The 19761-nt window shown below is 32.3% G+C and overlaps 2 protein-coding genes across 2 annotated transcripts; one reads left to right on the forward strand and one right to left on the reverse strand.

Annotated features, from left to right (window-relative positions):
• The first annotated feature begins 542 nt into the window (after positions 1 to 542).
• On the forward strand, positions 543 to 3140 carry LOC134726513 (uncharacterized). The gene has a single exon (XM_063590919.1). The coding sequence runs from the start codon at positions 543 to 545 to the stop codon at positions 3138 to 3140; it is 2598 nt and encodes an 865-aa protein (XP_063446989.1).
• Positions 3141 to 6215: 3075 nt separating this feature from the next.
• Positions 6216 to 18111, reverse strand: LOC134725279 (DNA-directed RNA polymerase III subunit RPC4-like). Its single transcript, XM_063588962.1, has 10 exons — positions 18006 to 18111; positions 16786 to 16874; positions 15998 to 16120; positions 15351 to 15517; positions 13294 to 13421; positions 12450 to 12552; positions 11529 to 11621; positions 9773 to 9858; positions 7743 to 7919; positions 6216 to 6569 (listed from the first exon to the last, which is right to left on the reverse strand). Exons 2-10 carry the CDS (start codon positions 16863 to 16865, stop codon positions 6459 to 6461), a joined length of 1068 nt encoding a protein of 355 aa, XP_063445032.1. The 5' UTR covers positions 16866 to 16874; positions 18006 to 18111; the 3' UTR covers positions 6216 to 6458.
• Between the last annotated feature and the right edge of the window lie 1650 nt (positions 18112 to 19761).

Consider the following 19761-nt stretch of genomic DNA (forward strand, 5'->3'; position numbering starts at 1 on the left):
ATCATTGACATAACTTTAGTGTGACATCATCCAACATGGCAGCATTCTTTTTTCGCTGCAAAAATTTGAGTTAATTTTTTTCAGATTCTTTGGCAATCCTTAAATGATACATCCAAAATTTGATACACATCATCACTGGTATATAAGCTTCCAGTGTTGAAAACCTTGATGCAATAAAAACACACCAGGACAGGAATTTTCGATCGAAAACATTTGACAGATCATAGTTTACATCACGTGATCATCGTTAGATACAACTTCACTATTTATTTCAACCAACAAAATAAATATGACACTATCCATTGAACAGGGAATCAAGAGCAAGATTTAAATAATTAACAGATTGTATTTCAATAAATAAATACTGAACTTTGATAAATGTGAGTTCAACGAGAGTTCGGACATAAACTTCCGGTTTGTCAAAAGGTAAACATCAAACAGCGAACAAATCAGGAGCAGAACCAACTTGTCTAGTGGGGACGCCCCGCTGGACAAACGTGAGTACAACATAATTTTAAGATACTTCAACGGAGTCAATAAACATGAAATCCTTAGGTGCAAAACTCTTTTTGACGCTTTCAGCTATTATTCTTGTCACATATGCCTCTGTCATCTTGTGCATACCAAGACAAAAACACCATGAAAAACTGTCAACAGATGAGTTCAAAACAACTTTCTATATTAAAGCTATGTCATGGAACGACATCACCCCAAGCCTTTGTCTTCAAGCACAAAGACTAAATATTCCAATTAATAAGAACAAACTGCCAAGAATCTTGAAAACATTTTTGCTACTTACACTTATATTATCAAATGACATTCATCAAAATCCAGGACCCATAAAATATCCATGCGCAATCTGTGATAAATCAGTCAACAGCAACCATAGAGCTGTATCATGTGACAATTGTCAACTATGGGTTCACATCAAATGTGGTAACATTAGTCCAGAAGATTATAACAAACTGAGTAAATGTGAGAACATAACATGGTCATGTCCAAAATGTAAAATAATTTTAACTGGTACAACAATCGAACAAAATAAGCATACAGAACCAATAGTAAACAGCAAAAACAACAGCTTAAACACCTCCAGTACATCAACCGGAAGTGATAGATCAGAGATGAATAATGAAAATGATAAAGGATTACTAACCATACTTACAATGAATTGTCGTAGTTTGCGAAGTGAAGCTAAACGAAACATGCTCCAGACAATAATTGAAACACATGAACCACACATAGTTCATCTGCAAGAAACACATCTTGACAAAACCATATCAACAGCAGAAATATTAGACCCAGAACAATATGAGATAGTCCGTAAAGACCGAATAACTGAAAAAGGTCATGAAGGCGGCGGCATAATTAATGCTGTACGTAAGAACATTGTATGCAATGGAGAAGACACACTAGACACTAACTGTGAAATAGGATGGACAAAGATACAACTGAAAGGCTGTAAAGCCCTCTACACTGGCTGTTATTATCGTAAACCAGATAATGACCCTACACCATTACAGAACTTGAATACTTCAATTAGTAGATTAACGCATAATAATACTCTGCCTAACATAATACTTACTGGAGACTTCAATTTACCAGATATTGATTGGGATGAAGAAGACTCAAATGGAGGATACACCATCAAATCAAGCCATAACTATTCCAACGAAATAAATAAACTAGCTTTAGACATTGTTGAGGAACACTGCTTGCAACAATGTGTCACAGAACCAACCAGGGAAAAGAACATTCTAGATCTTGTTCTCACAACTAATGAAAATCTAGTACAGAAAATGAGCATTACTGATGGAATGAGTGATCACCAGATGATAATTACAACTGTCAATGCAAGACCAAAGGTAATTAAGAACAAGCCCAGAAAAGTCTATCAATATAAGAAGGGAAATATGGAAAAAGTTCAAGAATATTTGAACAGCAAATATGAAAATTTCAAGGAGAAGATAACTGAAATGAACATCGAAGAGTACTGGACTCTATTTAAAACTCACCTTTTTCAAGCAATGGACCTACATATACCATCCAAAAATCTGACATCGAGATTTAACTTACCTTGGGTGAATCAACACATCAAGAAGATGATACGTAAAAAAGAACGACTATATAAAGTTGCAAAGAAATACCAAACTAAAGAGCACTGGGATAAATTCAAGCAATATAGAAAAGCAGTAAAGACAGAACTTGATATATCACATAAGAAGTATATATTTGATATGTTAGAAGTAAGTCCATCAACATCAGAAGCTTCAACAAACACACAAGACCAATACAGAATAGGGAAAAAGTACTGGAAATACATCAAATCTCAAAAGAGGGAAACAGTGGGAGTACCAACACTCAAAGTTAATGGAGAAATATTAGACAACAGCAAAGGAAAAGCAGAAGCACTTAATGCACAATTTCAATCAGTATTCACGATTGAAGACTTTCAAAGCTTCCCTAAGATAACTGAAAATGAAACATCAAAAATACCAAGCCTACACATTAGTACAGAAGGGTTAATCAAACTACTAAAGGGAGTGAACCCAAGCAAGGCAAATGGTCCAGACAATATATCGTGTAGAATATTGAAAGAGTGTGCAGAGTCAATATCACCATATTTACAGTTAATCTTCACCAAAACACTAAAAGATCAAAGTGTACCACAAGACTGGCTTATTGCAAATGTCATCGCACTATTCAAGAAAGGGGATAAGAGTCAACCGGTCAACTATCGACCAGTATCCTTGACATCAGTTCCATGTAAAATAATGGAACATATTATATTTAAACACATAATGAACCATCTTGAGAAGTATAATATACTTGTGGACTTCCAGCATGGCTTCAGAAGCAAAAGATCGTGTGAGTCACAACTAGTCATAACAGCAGAGGATATAACTAGAAATCTGGACAATAACCAACAGGTAGATATGCTCATATTAGACTTTAGTAAAGCATTCGACACAGTACCACACCAGCGATTGTTGAAGAAACTAGCATCATATGGTATCGATGGAAACATACTTGCATGGTTAGAAGCTTGGCTGACAAAAAGAGAACAACAAGTCACACTGGAAGGAGAAAGATCAAGTACTGCTAAAGTAAATCTGGCGTACCACAGGGAACAGTTTTAGGACCATTGCTGTTTCTCCTATACATAAACGACATCGGGAATGACATAACATCAAAAATTCGCCTGTTTGCAGATGATAGCCTACTCTACCTAGCAATCTCGTCAAAGGATGACTGCAAACATCTACAAGAAGATCTCGACAAAATGGTAAAATGGACAAAAATTTGGCAAATGATATTCAATCCTTCAAAATGCTATGTCCTTACAATAACCAAAAAAAGGAAAACCATCAACTTCAACTACAACATCAATGGTCATATCCTGGAATCAGTTGCATCAAACCCATACCTAGGAGCTGAACTCACCAACACCATGTCATGGGACAAACAAGTTAACAAAGTTGTCACCAAAGGAAATAAAGCACTAGGCTTCATTCGAAGAAATGTTGGATCATGTCCAGAGGAAGTTAAAAAACAAGCCTATCTTGCCCTTGTCCGACCGCACCTTGAATACGCTTGCAGCGCATGGGACCCTCACCTACAAAAACATATTTATCAGATTGAGATGGTCCAACGCCGTGCAGCACGCTTTATCAAAAGCAATTACTCAAGAGAGCCTGGAACAGTAACAACTCTTCTAGAAGAATTAAATTTAACACCACTAGAAATAAGACGAAAAGTAGCACGTATAACACTCTTTCATAAAGCCATCCATGAAAGAGTTGCTATACCTATTCCAACGCACATTATAAAACCAAGAAGAACGTCGAGACTCCATCAACCGAACACTAAAAGATATGTACAAATAAGGCCAAATAAAGATATCTACAAATACAGCTTTTTCCCTAGGACCATCAGAGACTGGAATAAACTACCAGATGAACTATTAGAGATCGAGAGCAGTGAGGAATTCAAGACCAAACTCACCAAGCTCCTCTGTAGTGGCTAGCAACACAGACAGTCGATACTGGTAGAAAATGTTTTTAACCTGCACCTGTATATAAATTTCTAGCACAATTTTGGAACCATTTGTAAATATAGAAAGTTTATTGTCATGTTGGAGGACGTCAAAAGTTAAACCATACTTGAGTGATGGGTCGAAGTACCCTTTTCAAGTGACGACATAGCTCCGCTATGTCGTAGATGTAGATGTAGATGTAGATTGAAAGTGTCTCCTGTCCTGCCCTTTTCAAATTCCATCCTACCACCTCCCCCCCCCCCCTTTTCACTCGTAAAATCAAATGATATTCCTGAAGGAACAAATACTAACCTAACAGAATCTTACAGGCGGATCCAGGGGGAGGGTTCCAGTGGTTGGAACCTCCCTTTTTGTGGATGAACAATGCAATTGAATGGGAACATATGGTTGGAACGCCCCCTTTTTCCTATCTCAGTCTAGTATAATCGGTGTATATAATGATTGTAAGGTGTACATTTCCAATCTGACCTTGACCTCATTTTCATGGACCATTAGTTCTGTGGAAATAGTTGAGTTTTTTTCTGAGTCTGTTTTTCTTTTACTGTATGCGCTAGGTTTACTATATACATGTATTTGCCATTGGTGTATGGAATGATTGCAAGGTGTATACATGTCTTTCTGGCAGATGTCATCTGACCTTGACCTCATTTTCATGGTCCAGAGATCAAAGTGAAGTTTTTGAGATTTGGTCTTTTTTTCTAACGCTATGCAATAGGTCAACATTATTTGGTGCAGGCACAGGCCCCTCAGACAGAAATTTCATGGAAAAAAATTGGTTTATATAGGAAATCACTGAAGCATGATTGGAGCAGGGTCATCCTTATGAAAAATTCAGGATCCTCCACTGGTATTGAATGATTGTAAGGTGTACATATATTTCTTGTTTGGTTTATATGACCTTGACCTCTTTTTCTTCGTGGCATGTAAAGTTTATGTGATAGTTATAGTAAAGCTTTTACTTAGGACTTTCAACATAATATCAATGATCAGTAAAGAAGGCGAGACAAACATGTGCACTCTTGTTTTGTATCTTGTTTTTTCGACTATATATATTTTTTTATTTTTTCTCATATTCTCATGTTGATTGCTTTTATAACTGACTGTATAAAATGATTATGCTTTAACCCATTTAATATATAAAAGACTCTGTTGTATAATTGTCACATTTTCTCTGTGGGTGACCACAACAAATCTGACAGAATGGTTGTCTAAGGATTTATTTTGGTGTTACCAGTATATAAAATTTCATATTTAATTTTTTGTCATGATCTAAAGTTCAATATTGAATGCCCTTCAGAAATTATATATGATTTCAAAATAATTGACTGCCAAACCAGGACTAAACTCAAATCTGTCACCAAAGCAATATTTTAATGCACCTTTCTTAAGCTGAGAACAGGATATCTATATACAATGTATACATGTACAATCATGTCCATATAATTGTTTAGTGGTTGTTGTTTGTTGGTGTGGTTCATAGTTGGTTCTTGTTTCTTGTTACTTTTTTTTTTTTTTATAGATTAGACTGTTGTTTTGCCTGTTTGAACTGTTTTACACAAGTTACTTTGGGCCCTTTATAGCTTGCTTTTTGGTGTGAGCCAAAGCTCTGTGTTGAAGTCCATATATTGACCTATAATTTTAACTTTTTATACATTATAACTTGGGTAGAAAGTTGTCTTCTTATCTATATGATATATACTAAATATAAAAATAAATATCCAAACGCCAACACAAACTGAATTGCATATCTTTAAATTGATTAACACACTTTCTAAATAATTTACTGACTCTGGATTAAAAACGTTAATTACAAATAAAGAGTACTGGTACCCTTCTTTCCTTGCCTGCTTTGCCTCTAGCCTAATTGGCCTTCCACTCACTTTACTATATTCATTTGTAACAATGTTACCACGACTCTTTAGGTAACCAGGCAAAAAACATTGAATATCCTTTTCTTTGAAATACAAAATGTAGTTGTAAAGACAAGTTTCAGGTTGATGTGTTGACAACTTCATGGTAAAATACTTAGACCAAAACTTACAGCTGACAAGGGACAGACTCACAGACAGGAAAACATCTATCACATATGGGGTACAAAAAGACTGTTTCAACAATCCAATACACTATATATATATATATGACTGTATTTTTGCAGTTGTATAAAACTTCAATTTTATTTGTAAATCATTACACTACACTTCTTCGCACAAAATAAACAAATTTCTCTTTTCACATTAGATTTTATTATATCGTTAATATCTGCAAGCCTTGTTAAATCTTTCTGCTTCCAAATAACATATGTATATTTTAATCTGCTTTTGAGCCCTTATCTTGGGCTAGATCCATATTTCATGTTCATAGCTCAATCGCTATAATTGATCATTCCACATAGCAGAAATATTCATGTGTTGAGCATGCTATCAAAGTCTGGTGTACAAACTAGTCTATGTTTTATGTGTCCTAATACACTCAAATTGCCACTGTCTTCTGTTGTGTGGATGGAAACAACATCCTAGAAACAAATGTAAGATACAATAAGTTGAATAACAGTGCAAATAGTAAATGATCTGAGAAATTTCACCTCATTGTTCTATGTTATGTATACTCACAAAAACATTCAGAGAAGATGACTGAAATATAGATAACCAGTCAGTGACTATAAGAATTCATTTGCATAACCCAACAAGAGGCACTGCAAAATAACAGTAAAAAATCAATATTTCAGGGGCAATCACTCCAAAAAGAGTTGTGAAAATTAAAAGATCAAGTTATATCCTGTCGTGCTGATCATTTTTGCAGTCTAGATTATTTCTTAATAGTTTGAATGTGCATTCATGTTTTTTAGTTTAAATGTACTTTAATCACTCTAATCGTTCTGATCACTTTCTGTGCTTTATTTTGTAATTCATTTGATTGTATAGCTCAAATTTTGGGCACCATGATTGGTTAATAAAAAGATCTTATCTTATGATATTAAGTTAACCAGCAAAAACTGCGAAAATTGAATATTTCAGTGGCAATAACTTGAACACATAGAATGCAAAAAAATTGGGGGTAAAATCTGTATTTCAGGGGCAATTACTGAAAATCAGAAAGTAAGATTTTCCTCCAATTTTCAGAGTGCATTTTCATGCTGATCATTTTTGCAATTTACAGTTTTAAGCTAGCTTCTGTATTTTTTGAAACAATAAATAAGAAAATGCCAAATAAAATAGAACTTTAACCATTTCAGGGGCAATTACTCCAAAATAGGTGAATATAAATATAAGAAAATGTGGTAGGAGTGCAAATGAGACAACTCTCCATCCAAGACACAATTTTTAAAAGTAAACCGTTATAGAGAAGACTTTTCCCAAATGTTCAGGATAAATAGAACTTATGTGCTGAAAAAATAATACAGACTTCTGAACAATGAAAATGAGGTCAAGTTCAGACCAACCTGCCATATAGTTAACTGTTTGGAATTTGCTAATAGAATCTATGTATACGCTTCATCAAAAGCTAACAAAAAATGTATAAACTCAAAAAAGATCTATGATGTTTATTAGAAGTATTCTCCATTATGACAGTCCATAATATTCTCATGAATTTACTTCAATTAAATGAAACAATTTCATTATTATTGTAAAATTGTTACACAGAGTTTGTTTGATTATGAAAAATCAAAACTTTTTGGTATATTTACCTGTAAAAAGCCACATTTGGTTCCCATGGAGACATCCATTGTTATATTTCCTATCACCAGTTGTGTCTTGCCAGATTTTCTAATGACCAACTTGCCAACAGCTCCTTCAGAGAAGTCAGATAACCTCTGTGTCTGTGTTTGTGATTGTGTTTGTGATTGCGTTTGTGTTTCTTCTTTCTGAAACAAAAACCAAGCTTTTAGTATGGCATCATTTTTTTAATAACCGAAGTTTAGAATCTTAAAAAAATAATCAACGCTCAAATTTCCCTTTAACCAAGTTTGATCAGAAAGGAAAAGCTATCGATGTCCATTCAAAAGGTTGTAGGTTAAAGGTAAAAAAATAAGCAGCTGCATCCTTAAAAGGGTCTATATTGTTATACTGTTGTCACTGTCATCAGAGTTCACGAAATCTTTTTATCCTTGGTGGTCCTTGAAGAAAATCTGCTGGTCCTCACTATTAATTCTATTGCAAAATACTAAATTGTGTCAGTCCTATGCAAAATTTTGGTGGTAAAATCCTGAGGACCGCCATTTCTCACGAACTCTGTGTCTTTACAGAATGCACTTTGATGAACCAATTAAAGTTTATAAGCCAAATCACATTTACAAATCTATTGGAACACAATCTACAAACATATTTGTGGTTTCATTTATTTTCATTGGTAGCAATTTTCATAGATTGAGGAAAACCTGTATTTCCATAAATATTGAAATTCATGATTTTGCAGAAATCTGTATATAAGCATTAAAGAGCTTGTGTAATAGACCACTTTCGAGTTCATCCGTCACCGGCAAAAACTCGTCAATTATGCACACCTTTATGACGTCATTTACCAGATAGAGGGGGTTGCCTGTATCCCTGCACTATTTATGTTCATCAAGCGTCTTAGTGATTGTCTTTGTGCAGGATAAACTAGAAATAATGGTTGCTCTGTAGGTACTTACTGACAATTCCCTAATGACAGCAGTGTTGATTGTCAATTTTGAGAATTCAATTTGCCGAATAATTCGTATAATATAGAATTATAGTTTTCCAACCACTCGCTCAACATTGGAAGGGAAGTGACGACGCCCCTTAACGCACAAATGACGGTGATAAAAGCGTGTGTAATTGACGAGTTTTTTCCGGTGATGGATGAACTTGAAAGTGGTCTATTGATTAACCATTTAAGTTTATGGTTGAACTTTACTTAGAAATTGGTGAAATTGGAATCCCACGACCAATAATTAATGCAAAGTACTGTTGATTTATTGTAATTCTTGGTTTTCCAACTGAAATGAGGGTTGTAAAGGGGGTACTGAACATGGAAACAAGTGAAATAAAAATCGTAAAAACGTAGCATGAAAAACAAAAATCTGAAAAAACGAAGCACAAGAAATAAAATCGTAAATATTAAGGAAAAAAGTTCCAGATGTTTTTACTCAGGCGTTCTAAGAGATCATGTAGCCATTATTAATGGACATGAAGACCTTCTGGTCACCTTTTAGCGTCTGCTACTTTCATCTGATTTGATTTTTTTATTATTCATAATAATTTAATGGAATTTATTACATAACATACATATGCAATAGAAAGTAGAATGGTAACACTCTACATCAGTTTCTATTAGATTGCACAAGTTTTTAAAGTATTATAACACACTGACTTTGAATTAGTTCCAATTTACTTTTAAATCCAATGTGGAACAATGTAAGCAAGAGAAATTAATAGCACCAACATGAAACACAGAAAATAAATTAGAGGAAACACGAAGCACGTACACCGAACCAAACACGAGCAAACAAGAAATAAAACATCAAAACACAAAAATATGTGAATTAAAAAGGGCTAAAATGTTACATAAATAACCTTTTACCACCCCCTGTAATGTATTTCATGTGTTTATGCTTATATGCATACTTTGGAAAAATACTAGAAATGAAATATTCATGATTTTATAATTTTCCTCAATCCAGGAAAGGTAAGTACCCATGAATATTCATTAATCAATAGTAAAATAATCATATAAAGGTAAAACAATTATCATTACTTTTTCTTCTTCATCTGCTTGGGCTCTATTTACTGGGTTACCTGGCATACAATCAGGAAACTGGAAAAATAACATCTCTCCTGAATCTATAACAGACAAGTATGGAATTATCATTTATGTGTACAGTCTGGAAAATGTGAAACAGATTGTCTAAGTCTATTACAAAACTAGAGGCTCTAAAGAGCCTGTGTCGCTCACCTTGGTATATGTGAATTAAATGTTAAACAAAGGAAGCAGACAGTTCATGACAAAATTGTGTTTAGGTGATTGTGATGTGTTTGTACATCTTACTTTACTGAACATTCTTGCTGCTTACAATTATCTCTATCTATAATGAACTTGTCCATGTAGTTTCAATGGAAAATGTTGGTAAAAATTTACAAATTTTATGAAAATTGTTAAAAATTGATTATAAAGGACAATAACTTCTTATGGGGTCAATTGACCACTTTGGTCATGTTCACTTATTTGTAAATCTTACTTTGCTGAACATTATTGCTGTTTACAGTTTATCTCTATCTATAATAATATTCAAGATAATAACCAAAAACAGTAAAATTTCCTTAAAATTACCAATTAAGGGGCAGCAACCCAACAATGGGTTGTCCGATTCATCTGAAAATTTCAGGGCAGATAGATCTTGACCTGATAAACAATTTTACCCCGTGTCAGATTTGCTCTAAATGAATTGTTTTTGAGTATTAAGCCAAAAACTGCATTTTACCCCTTATTCCATTTTTAGCCATGGCAGCCATCTTGGATGGTTGGCCGGGTCAAAAAACACAAATTTTAAACTAGATACATCAATGATGATTGTGGCCAAGTTTGGATTAATTTGGCCCGGTAGTTTCAGAGGAGAAGATTTTTGTAAAAGATCATGGATATTTACAAAAAATGGTTAAAAATTGACTATAAAGGGCAATAACTCCTAAAGGGGTCAACTGACCATTTTGGTCATGTTCACTTATTTGTAAATCTTACTTTGCTGAACATTATTGCTGTTTACAGTTTATCTCCATCTATAATAATATTCAAGATAATAACCAAAAACAGTAAAATTTCCTTAAAATTACCAATTTAAGGGCAGCAACCCAACAATGGGTTGTCTGATTCATCTGAAAGTTTCAGGGCAGATAGATCTTGACGTGATAAACAATTTTACCCCAGTCAGATTTGCTATAAATGCTTTGGTTTTTGAGTTATAAGCCAAAAACTGCATGTTACCCCTATGTTTTATTTTTAGCCATGGCGGCCATCTTGGTTGGTTGGCCGGGTCAAAAAACACAAATTTTAAACTAGATACATCAATGATGATTGTGGCCAAGTATGGTTAAATTTGGCCCAGTAGTTTCAGAGGAGAAGATTTTTGTAAAAGTTAATGCCGGATGCCAAGTGATGACATGTTTACCATTATTTTATGAATCTTCCAACTGAATAACTTGTGCTAATGACAAACTTCCATCAGGAAACATAGTACTTATCAAACTTATTATAATTATGGTCAAAAATAAAATATTGTTTTTTCCCCAATTCCGGCCGACCCTGCATTAATGGTCCGACTCACAAAATTTTATTGTCAAAACTAAGTCAAATATAATTTTATTCATTTCTGATTTTCAGGCTTGCCAGATCGACCGATATTGTTCCAGCTTTTTGGGAAAAATAAAATTATTTCCCTACCTACCTACCCACACCTGGCTTGGCAGGGTTGGGATTGGGTAAACCAATAATATATATTAATTTAGGCCTAACAAACCTGTTTTTGTAAGAGCTTCTAACACACCATCTGCTGGTTTAGATTTTGGACTTTGCTGTACATCAATCATTTCTTCATCGGCATCTGGATCATCTAAATATTATAAACCAGTACAAAATTAATTACTGGATCATCTAAATATTATAAACCAGTATAAAATTATTATAAACCAGTACAAAATTATTATAAACCAGTACAAAATTAATTAAGTACACAATTCAATACTGTTAATTCAGAAATCAGTGCATGCTTTTGTAAATCCCAGAATATTGGCACAAAATCACATAGATGCGAAATATAATTTATTTATGTGATTGCAAAAAATAATGAAAGAAAATCACTTTGGAATTTTGCACCAGAGTTTTTATTACTATTAACTTGATACTGTCACAGTTTTCCCATTTTTATTTATTGGATAAGATTCGTTATTCATAAAATAATGCTTAAATTTCATTATTAACATTATTTTTGTCATTCTCAGTTGATGATAGAAACGGTTTGTAATTATAAAACATGCATGTAATTATTCACTGATGCTTTATTGTATATGCAAATTCTATAATCTTTATTGCTTTTGAATAAAAGACTATGATTACTATTAAAAACATCAGTTTCATAAATGTACTGTCATTGTAGTTCACTTTAACCCTGACAGATAGACATTTGCATCTTTCAATGAATCTGATAGTTATTAAAGAAAAAGATTATTGATGGATGCTAATTGTAAAGTTGCAAATATCACAGACACACCATGTGCATGTAATATACAGATTTGTGCTAGGTTGACACATTTCTAGATTAAAACATGATAGGCTAGCTCATAAGATAAGAGTCTGGAGGAAGAAAAATCACAATTGTGGCTAAAAACTACAAATGGATTTGGATTAGCAAACTATTTGAATATAAACAATATATACTGACCTTTAACCTCGACAGGTTTATCTTCAAGTTTCAGGTTTAATTTAGATAGTGGTAAATGGACAGGTTCCATATATTTATCTCTTTTCTCCTTGGAATCTATAAACTACAACATTCATAAAATTAAAATATATTCAATATCTTTTTATCATACACAATGTTTTCTGAAAGTCTAGTGAAAGAAAAAAAATACACTAATAAAACAAAATTTTGTCGTTATATTAAATGTTATTAAAGTTTATCCGGTTTCTGGTTTATCCAATTTCATATACTTTTATAAATAAGAGTGATTGAAGTTGATTTTAATATGCGAGACTAATCACTTTCTATTTTAATATCTATGTCTGAATTATTAATTTACTGTGAACACTTTACTATTTGTTGGGTACATATTTTAAACCACAAAATCAAGTATCCACCATTATACAATTTTTACTCAATTCACGAAATTTTTAAAATCAATAGTAAAATATTTATATGAAATTCTTACTATATAAATGGGTTATACATAGTCATCCTGTAGAATTTTGATGAGATTTATTGTGAATAAGAAATATCTTTAACACAGGATTCCAGGTACAGCTATGGAATAAATTTCAGAAATACATGTACCTATAATGAACCAACAGTACTCTTTGAAGTTTTCTTAAAATCCCAGGCAATGATTTAGGAGGAGTGCTGACAAAGAAAATAGGATAGAAAAATGTAGGCAATCATGGAAACACAAAAATAAAACATTTACTGCCATTTTAGTATGCAGGGTTAAAACAATGGATTGTGTCAGTCAGTTACTGACTTCAATGTTAACAATTGTGTGTGCCATATGGTATTACTGATTACTACTTACATCATCCCTGAGTAAGAAATCTAGAACTTGTTTAGTATCTTCTTGTACCTCTGTCTTTGATATAGTCTGACCACTAGAAGACTTTGAATTGAATCTACCTCCAACTGATCCTTCACCTCTGTTTGCAACTGATGTTAAATAGAAAAATATCATCTTCAAATTTCAAAAATAGTGAACTTTTATTCACTATGATCTAATTTTGTGGACTCATTTGCATGTAAGTAATCAATTTTGGTGAACTTTCATTTTTTTTTCATTTTAAAGTCATATGAAACGAGTGATTGGTGAAAATAATGTTTATTCAATTCTTGAAGCAATGCATGTATTTATCTTAAACTTAGTTTTCTGTGCACGATTTTATCATTTTTTACACAAACATAACGTGTAATCGTGGTTTTTTTTCTCTCTGTCTGTTGTGATGTGAAAATATGGCAGCTATCTATTTGTCGTGTTCTGGAGTCGAAGTTTACGATTGTCACCTTATAGTTATATAACTAACAAACAACAAAGAAGCATGGATATTGAGGATGTGGATAACATGCACAATCAGATAATAGTTTATTTCAATGAGAGATCTGTTTGTATTGCCATCACTGGATTTTTACGAGACAGGTCATGCTAAGGTCACTTTAGATAAGGAAAATATGTCGGCCAATTGCTTCCTTGAAGCCTGAATTACTGTCATTATCCCATCACCTTTGAGGTATTAAAATACCTGTTGCCTGACCAGAATAAAAAATTGTCAACACAATTTGTCCATTTAAATTGTACAATAGGTATTGTGAGAGCCCATCAATAGGTGGTCATTTAACTACCCAGTAAAAAAATCTTCACTATTTCTAAAAGGTAAAATTTATATGACCGATAGCTAGCTTGCTTTCCTCATGCATCATGACCAATGTCCTGAATAGACTATTCTATTTAGATATGGGACATTTTAAGCCATTTCTTTTTGTGTCTCTAAATAGTCAAGATGGAAATTTCAATCAGTGGATTTAGTTTATAAAAAAGGAGATATATGTTTGCTTCATGGTGTTTTTAATGTGGGATGTATTTTAAGTTTTTGATTCCTGAATGGAATTAAAGTGTTTGTGAAATGGATTTTTTTGGATATAAGCCTTTCTATTTGTGAATAATTCTACAAGATGAATTATGTGTGGCATAGTGTTTTCTAATGGGATATATTTTCATTTTATATAAGATTCCTGAAATGGAATAGTAGTGATGCTGAGTTTCATTTAATATTCAGGATCTACTTCAATTGGAATTACTGTTGAAAAATTTATTTTCAATATATCAAAAAAAGTACAAATGGCTTAGTGAATAGAAATTTCAATGCTTTATTCTTCATTATGAAAGTGGGATATACCAGCAATGATTTATTTGTGATTGTAAGCAAAATGAATAATACAATAAATATCTTTATTAAAAAGAACAAATATTGTATTTAATGTAAAATGTCCCATACCTAAATAGAATAGTTCATTCAGGACATTAAACATGAGGAAAGCAAGCTAGCTACATGTATCATTCATTTAAATTAGCTCTGTCAAAAACAAACCAGGTAAATAAATCTACAGGTAGTTAAATGACCACCTGTTGATAATAGCTCTAACAATACCTATTGTACAATTTAAATGGACAAATTGTATTGACAATTTTTTAAACTGGTCAGGCAATAGGTAATTCACTACCACAAAACTTATTGTATAGGCACAGTAAAACAAAGTAAACTTTATCTAAATGTGGACAAATCAAAGAATTCTCTTTAGAAAAAAGTATATGTACATAGGTTTTATAATGAAAACTATCCATTTACTTATAAAACACATATGCATCATTTTTTTTTAAATTTGAGGTTTCATATGACTTTAATCAATTTGCATAAATTTATTTTTGGATCAGATCTTACCTGAAAAAAAATGAGTGATATCTCTGTTTGTTTTATGTAATTGAAATAACAATGGTGACAGAAGAAAACCAAAAGTCTGATATTCATTAACCTTCATTTGTTTTTTTAATAAAAAGATTGGTCCATATTTTGTATTAGATCTTACCTTTGGACACATTTTTAGTAGAGGGTCCTTGTTCCTCAAATATAGAGTGTGTATGTATAATATTTTGACCTTTATACTTCCTTTGAGAATTGTCAAAACTCTTCTCTTTGCCAGATCTCCCCCTTTTCTCTTTTTCAACTTTTAGTTTAACATCACCTTGGTCTTGCCTAAAACATTAAAAAAATCAACTTTTAAAACAAATGTTACAGCAGCTTTTCATACAATAGAAAGTTTCCCCAATTCTTACACAATTTATCATTTTCCTGACCTGTTGATTATTTTGATCTAATCAACATGTGGTTTGCTTTATCTCAGTTTGTCATTGGTTAAAACTAGGAATAGGATTTTTAATTTTCTTGCTTTCCTCTGAAATTCTCATTTTGATGGCATGAAAAAAGGTGACCATGCCTCATGACATCACATAGAAAGAACACATAATTTTACAGATCATTCTAAAAGCAGGATTATGATTGTTTGCGTATTGTCTATAAATCATTGGAGAACTAGATTGAATGATTGTTTAATCCTGAGGTTAAAATTAATGTAATTCTTTCCAACAATAATAATTATAAATGAATGCAAACATTTTAGAACATATAGCAGCTTCTATGAATATACAAATGAACAGTTTAACTGCTAATATTTACTTGGATTGATCTGTTTTCTTATCCTTTTGCTCAGCTGGTTTCCGTACTGGGATCGTGGGTGCAAATACTTTCTTAGGAATTCCTCCAAGAGTTAAGTCTCTAGGTCCTTTTAAAGAGGGTAACCTGCAATAGGAGCAAAACGAATATTGTGGAACCTCAAACAGTTATCAATGACATCAACATAGTTTTATACATTTAAAAAAAAAGCTGGCAAAGGTTATTATACAAATTTTTGTTGTTAAATAAAATTGGAGATTCATTTTTATGCAGAATTTTTTTAAAGTGTGAAAACCACTTAACCCATAACTACTGTGTCAAGAAACTTATATCTTACACATAGGCTAAAAGAAAATCTAGTCAGATTGTCTTTGTTTAAGTTTCATTAACAAAGCAATTTGTGAAAAATAACAGATATTAAGTGGAACTATAGACAGATTGGTACTTCCAGTGTCAAATTATCAATCTGCGGGTGTAATTCAAAATATGGGTGCTAAGGTCAAAGTTACTTACTGTAGGTTATGTGTAATCTACCCATAAACAAATGGCATTTTTACTGGACACTGCATTCTATGGTATCTAAAGCTCACATTTAAATTGGTCATATGGTGTTTTTTTTATGCGCAGTTGAGTTTAATTTTAAGTCATATGAAAACTTATGAAAAATGCACATAATAATATTTTTTTAAAATAAAGTATGGTACCTACTTTGTGGAAATCTTCTGTATACAATAAAAGAATTATGATGATAATATTATAAAACTCACTACAAATCTGTTAAATAATAATACCTTGCTCCTTTTCCCAATGGAGTTCCTCTTCTATCAATTAACCCTCTAGGAAGATCTGGTGTATCTCTGCCTTCAGCCATAACTCAACTCTGAAAAAGAAAAGGAAATTAGTTTTATAGAACTGTGTGGCTAGTACAGCCATATGATAGGCTTGGCCAATGGGATTCATCTTTTAAAAAGAAAAACAATTTCCAAGAAAGGTATCTTTATTTCGGTAGAAAAAATTGTTCAGCATGCTTCATACAAAAAATTTTGAGAAATGTAAAACTGTCAATTGTCCCTAACATGCCTAATGGGCCAAGAATTTATTATGAACAAAGATGAAGGCTGTACTTTAACCTATAATGGTTTACTTTTTAAATTGTTACTTGGATGGAGAGTTGTCTCATTGGCACTCACACCACATCTTCCTATATCTAAAGATGTTCAGGTGTGTGTGCAACTATTGACACTGTTAGTATGCAAAGTATTTGCCAACTTGTCATAGGTCAGAGCTTGATTGTTGAGTTGATTTTGTCACATATTTCAAAAAACTCTAAAGGAAGCCTTTAATACTTATTATCCCTTTTTATTTATAACAATACACTAACTGAAACATGAATACAAAATAACTCCACAAAAAGCCTTTGAGAGGCCAGAGAAAACAGAGGTACACTACAGTGTAAAGGTGTGGGATACAAATACGAAAGGGGTGAACATGAGTTGGAGTGAATATCATTCTGATTTTTGAGAGAACAGACCCAGATTTGGGGGCTAGAGAGAGCCACCTTCTGACCTAAGGTCTCTTAATTGCAAAAAATAAAATATGACCATTAAAAATAGTTCTTACTGTCTTGCTTAAAACTTACCAGGCAACACATGCATAGAGCAATATTTTTAGGCTGTGGCTATTTTGCCGGCACCAGTAAAATAGTAAAGGGACACCTTACACTACAGGAGTAGACTGCAGTGTGACAATTTGATTCATTAAATTATTTTACTATCTAGAGTAGTTAATGTTAGTTTCAAATAATTAAATACAAGTTGAGAATTTCAAATGTTTTCAATAATAGAGTTGGAAAAAAGCCATAACTTCATAAGATTAAGAACCATAACCATAAAATAAACAATGCCAGGGCAAGACTAAAAACATTTATCATTGAAATATGTCAATTAATTACCAATATCAAATTTTTCATTGATCATAACGAATATTGTTCATAATTAGATGTATAATTTACCTGAAACTTTCAAATGGTACCAAATAGATATAATGTAGGCAAAAATATCGAATCCAGGTGCAATCCTTAAAGAGTATTTTTTGGACAGGGGAAAGAAACGACGGTTTGTACTTGTGTTTACTATTCTCTGTTATGTATCTCCTATTTAAGGAGCACTTCCAAAGGATACTTTTATAAGTTATTGAACGTATATGAATATTTGCAAAGACTTAGTTTAACATTAGTTTGTTAATAATTTTGTGGCATTTAGAGTAATCCATTTACAGTCACTCAAAGACCAGATGACGACTTTTAATATAGTGTGTACAAAGATCAAAATTAAAGATATATTTTTATCTTTTTATTGTCAAATTATATATTAATTGTACATGAAGGTGGCAGAACAGAAGAGGTCTTTTTATTGATATTTTATTGTGTATTAGATTAAACATTATTTGTGTATAATATTATGTGATGAAGGATGATATTTTTATGACTCCATTGGAGATGTGCCTACATTGGCAGAAACTATTTTAATACAGATAGGCCATTGATTGCACGTGATATTCTAATACTCTTACATATGTGACATTGATAAGCATAGAACTATAATGTAGATGCTTGTGTGCCATGTGAATAGACTAACTGGTTTTCTACACATTAATATCGTATTAAAAATAGCAGTCACTTTCAACAATGAGAATCTCTATAACTTGTGTGCACAGCAAAGTAAACAAAAGTTTTACATTGTGTCAAGCAGTAACCATTTACTCACAATGAATTCATAAAAATGCAAACTTATGCTCAACGGAACAAAATACTATAGTTATGGTTTATAAAGGGATCCTTCCAATTCCATTTTTTTCCCCAGGTAAAATATTTTCTTGCATGTATTTCCTACTCAGCTTTTGCTTAAAGCACCTTGGTCTTTTTTAAATGTAATGGTGCAAATTCAAAAAGAAAAAAAGTTTACTTCAGGCGTAACTACTGAGAAAGTATTGATTTTGAAATTCAAAAATGTGGAAAAAAGATACAAGATTTCTTTGACTCTTTATTGTCGGATGACTTTCAAAATGTCACTCTGCTGTTGTTATATATGCTTATCTGTGTTGAAAAGCTGTCTCATTGATATATGTGGAAACTTTGGAGGTCCAATGGACAGTGTTGAGATTTCATGTTCTCTTAGCATCATAATGAATATAAATGAACTATTTGTTACCAGGTGAATAGCTATTGAGGTCTATTGACCAAAAGTAGACATAAAATCTCATTCAAATTGACCTTTTTTGCTATGTCAGTAAGTTGTGAAAACCGTAGTTGTTGTTTCATGACATTTATAACCGGAAGGAACCACAAATTGTCTAGAAAACTAACAATCGCAAAATGGGTTTTCCATCGATAAATAATTTCTTGCTTTTCTTGTCAGTATTTTATGTAGAACTACTGAGGATCTAATGATTAAACTTGATGTTAAATATGTGTGTTGAAAGTTTCAGAAATTAATCAAAACCTATTGACATTTACATGTATCTGTTTTCATGGAAAAATGGTTAGAGTTTCTTATAACTGAGCTCCAATTGTATCACTAATCTGGCCATGCTGTATTAAGGTAAACAAATTTTTACAAATGTGCTTTATTTTAAAAACACTCTGTCACATTCACATGTGAAACAAGAGGTAAAAACATACAAAACACAATCACATACAATCATAGAAATAAATAAAACAATTTTGAAATGGAATGTATTAATAAATATTATAGTTAATAATATTTTCA

This window comes from Mytilus trossulus, chromosome 7, assembly GCF_036588685.1.
Source record: "Mytilus trossulus isolate FHL-02 chromosome 7, PNRI_Mtr1.1.1.hap1, whole genome shotgun sequence".
In the NCBI taxonomy this organism is placed as follows: Eukaryota; Metazoa; Mollusca; class Bivalvia; order Mytilida; family Mytilidae; genus Mytilus; species Mytilus trossulus.

Bases quoted from the DNA above. Each gene is read 5' to 3' on its own strand.
- LOC134726513 (XM_063590919.1), top strand. From the start codon at position 543: ATGAAATCCTTAGGTGCAAAACTCTTTTTGACGCTTTCAGCTATTATT.
- LOC134725279 (XM_063588962.1), bottom strand. From the start codon at position 16,865: ATGGCTGAAGGCAGAGATACACCAGATCTTCCTAGAGGGTTAATTGAT. The intron at 12,553-13,293 runs GTAAGTAGTAAT...TGAATGTTGTAG, and splicing joins ATTTCTTACTCAGGGATGAT to TTTATAGATTCCAAGGAGAA. The intron at 6,570-7,742 runs GTAAATATACCA...ATTTGTTTCTAG, and splicing joins CCAAATGTGGCTTTTTACAG to GATGTTGTTTCCATCCACAC.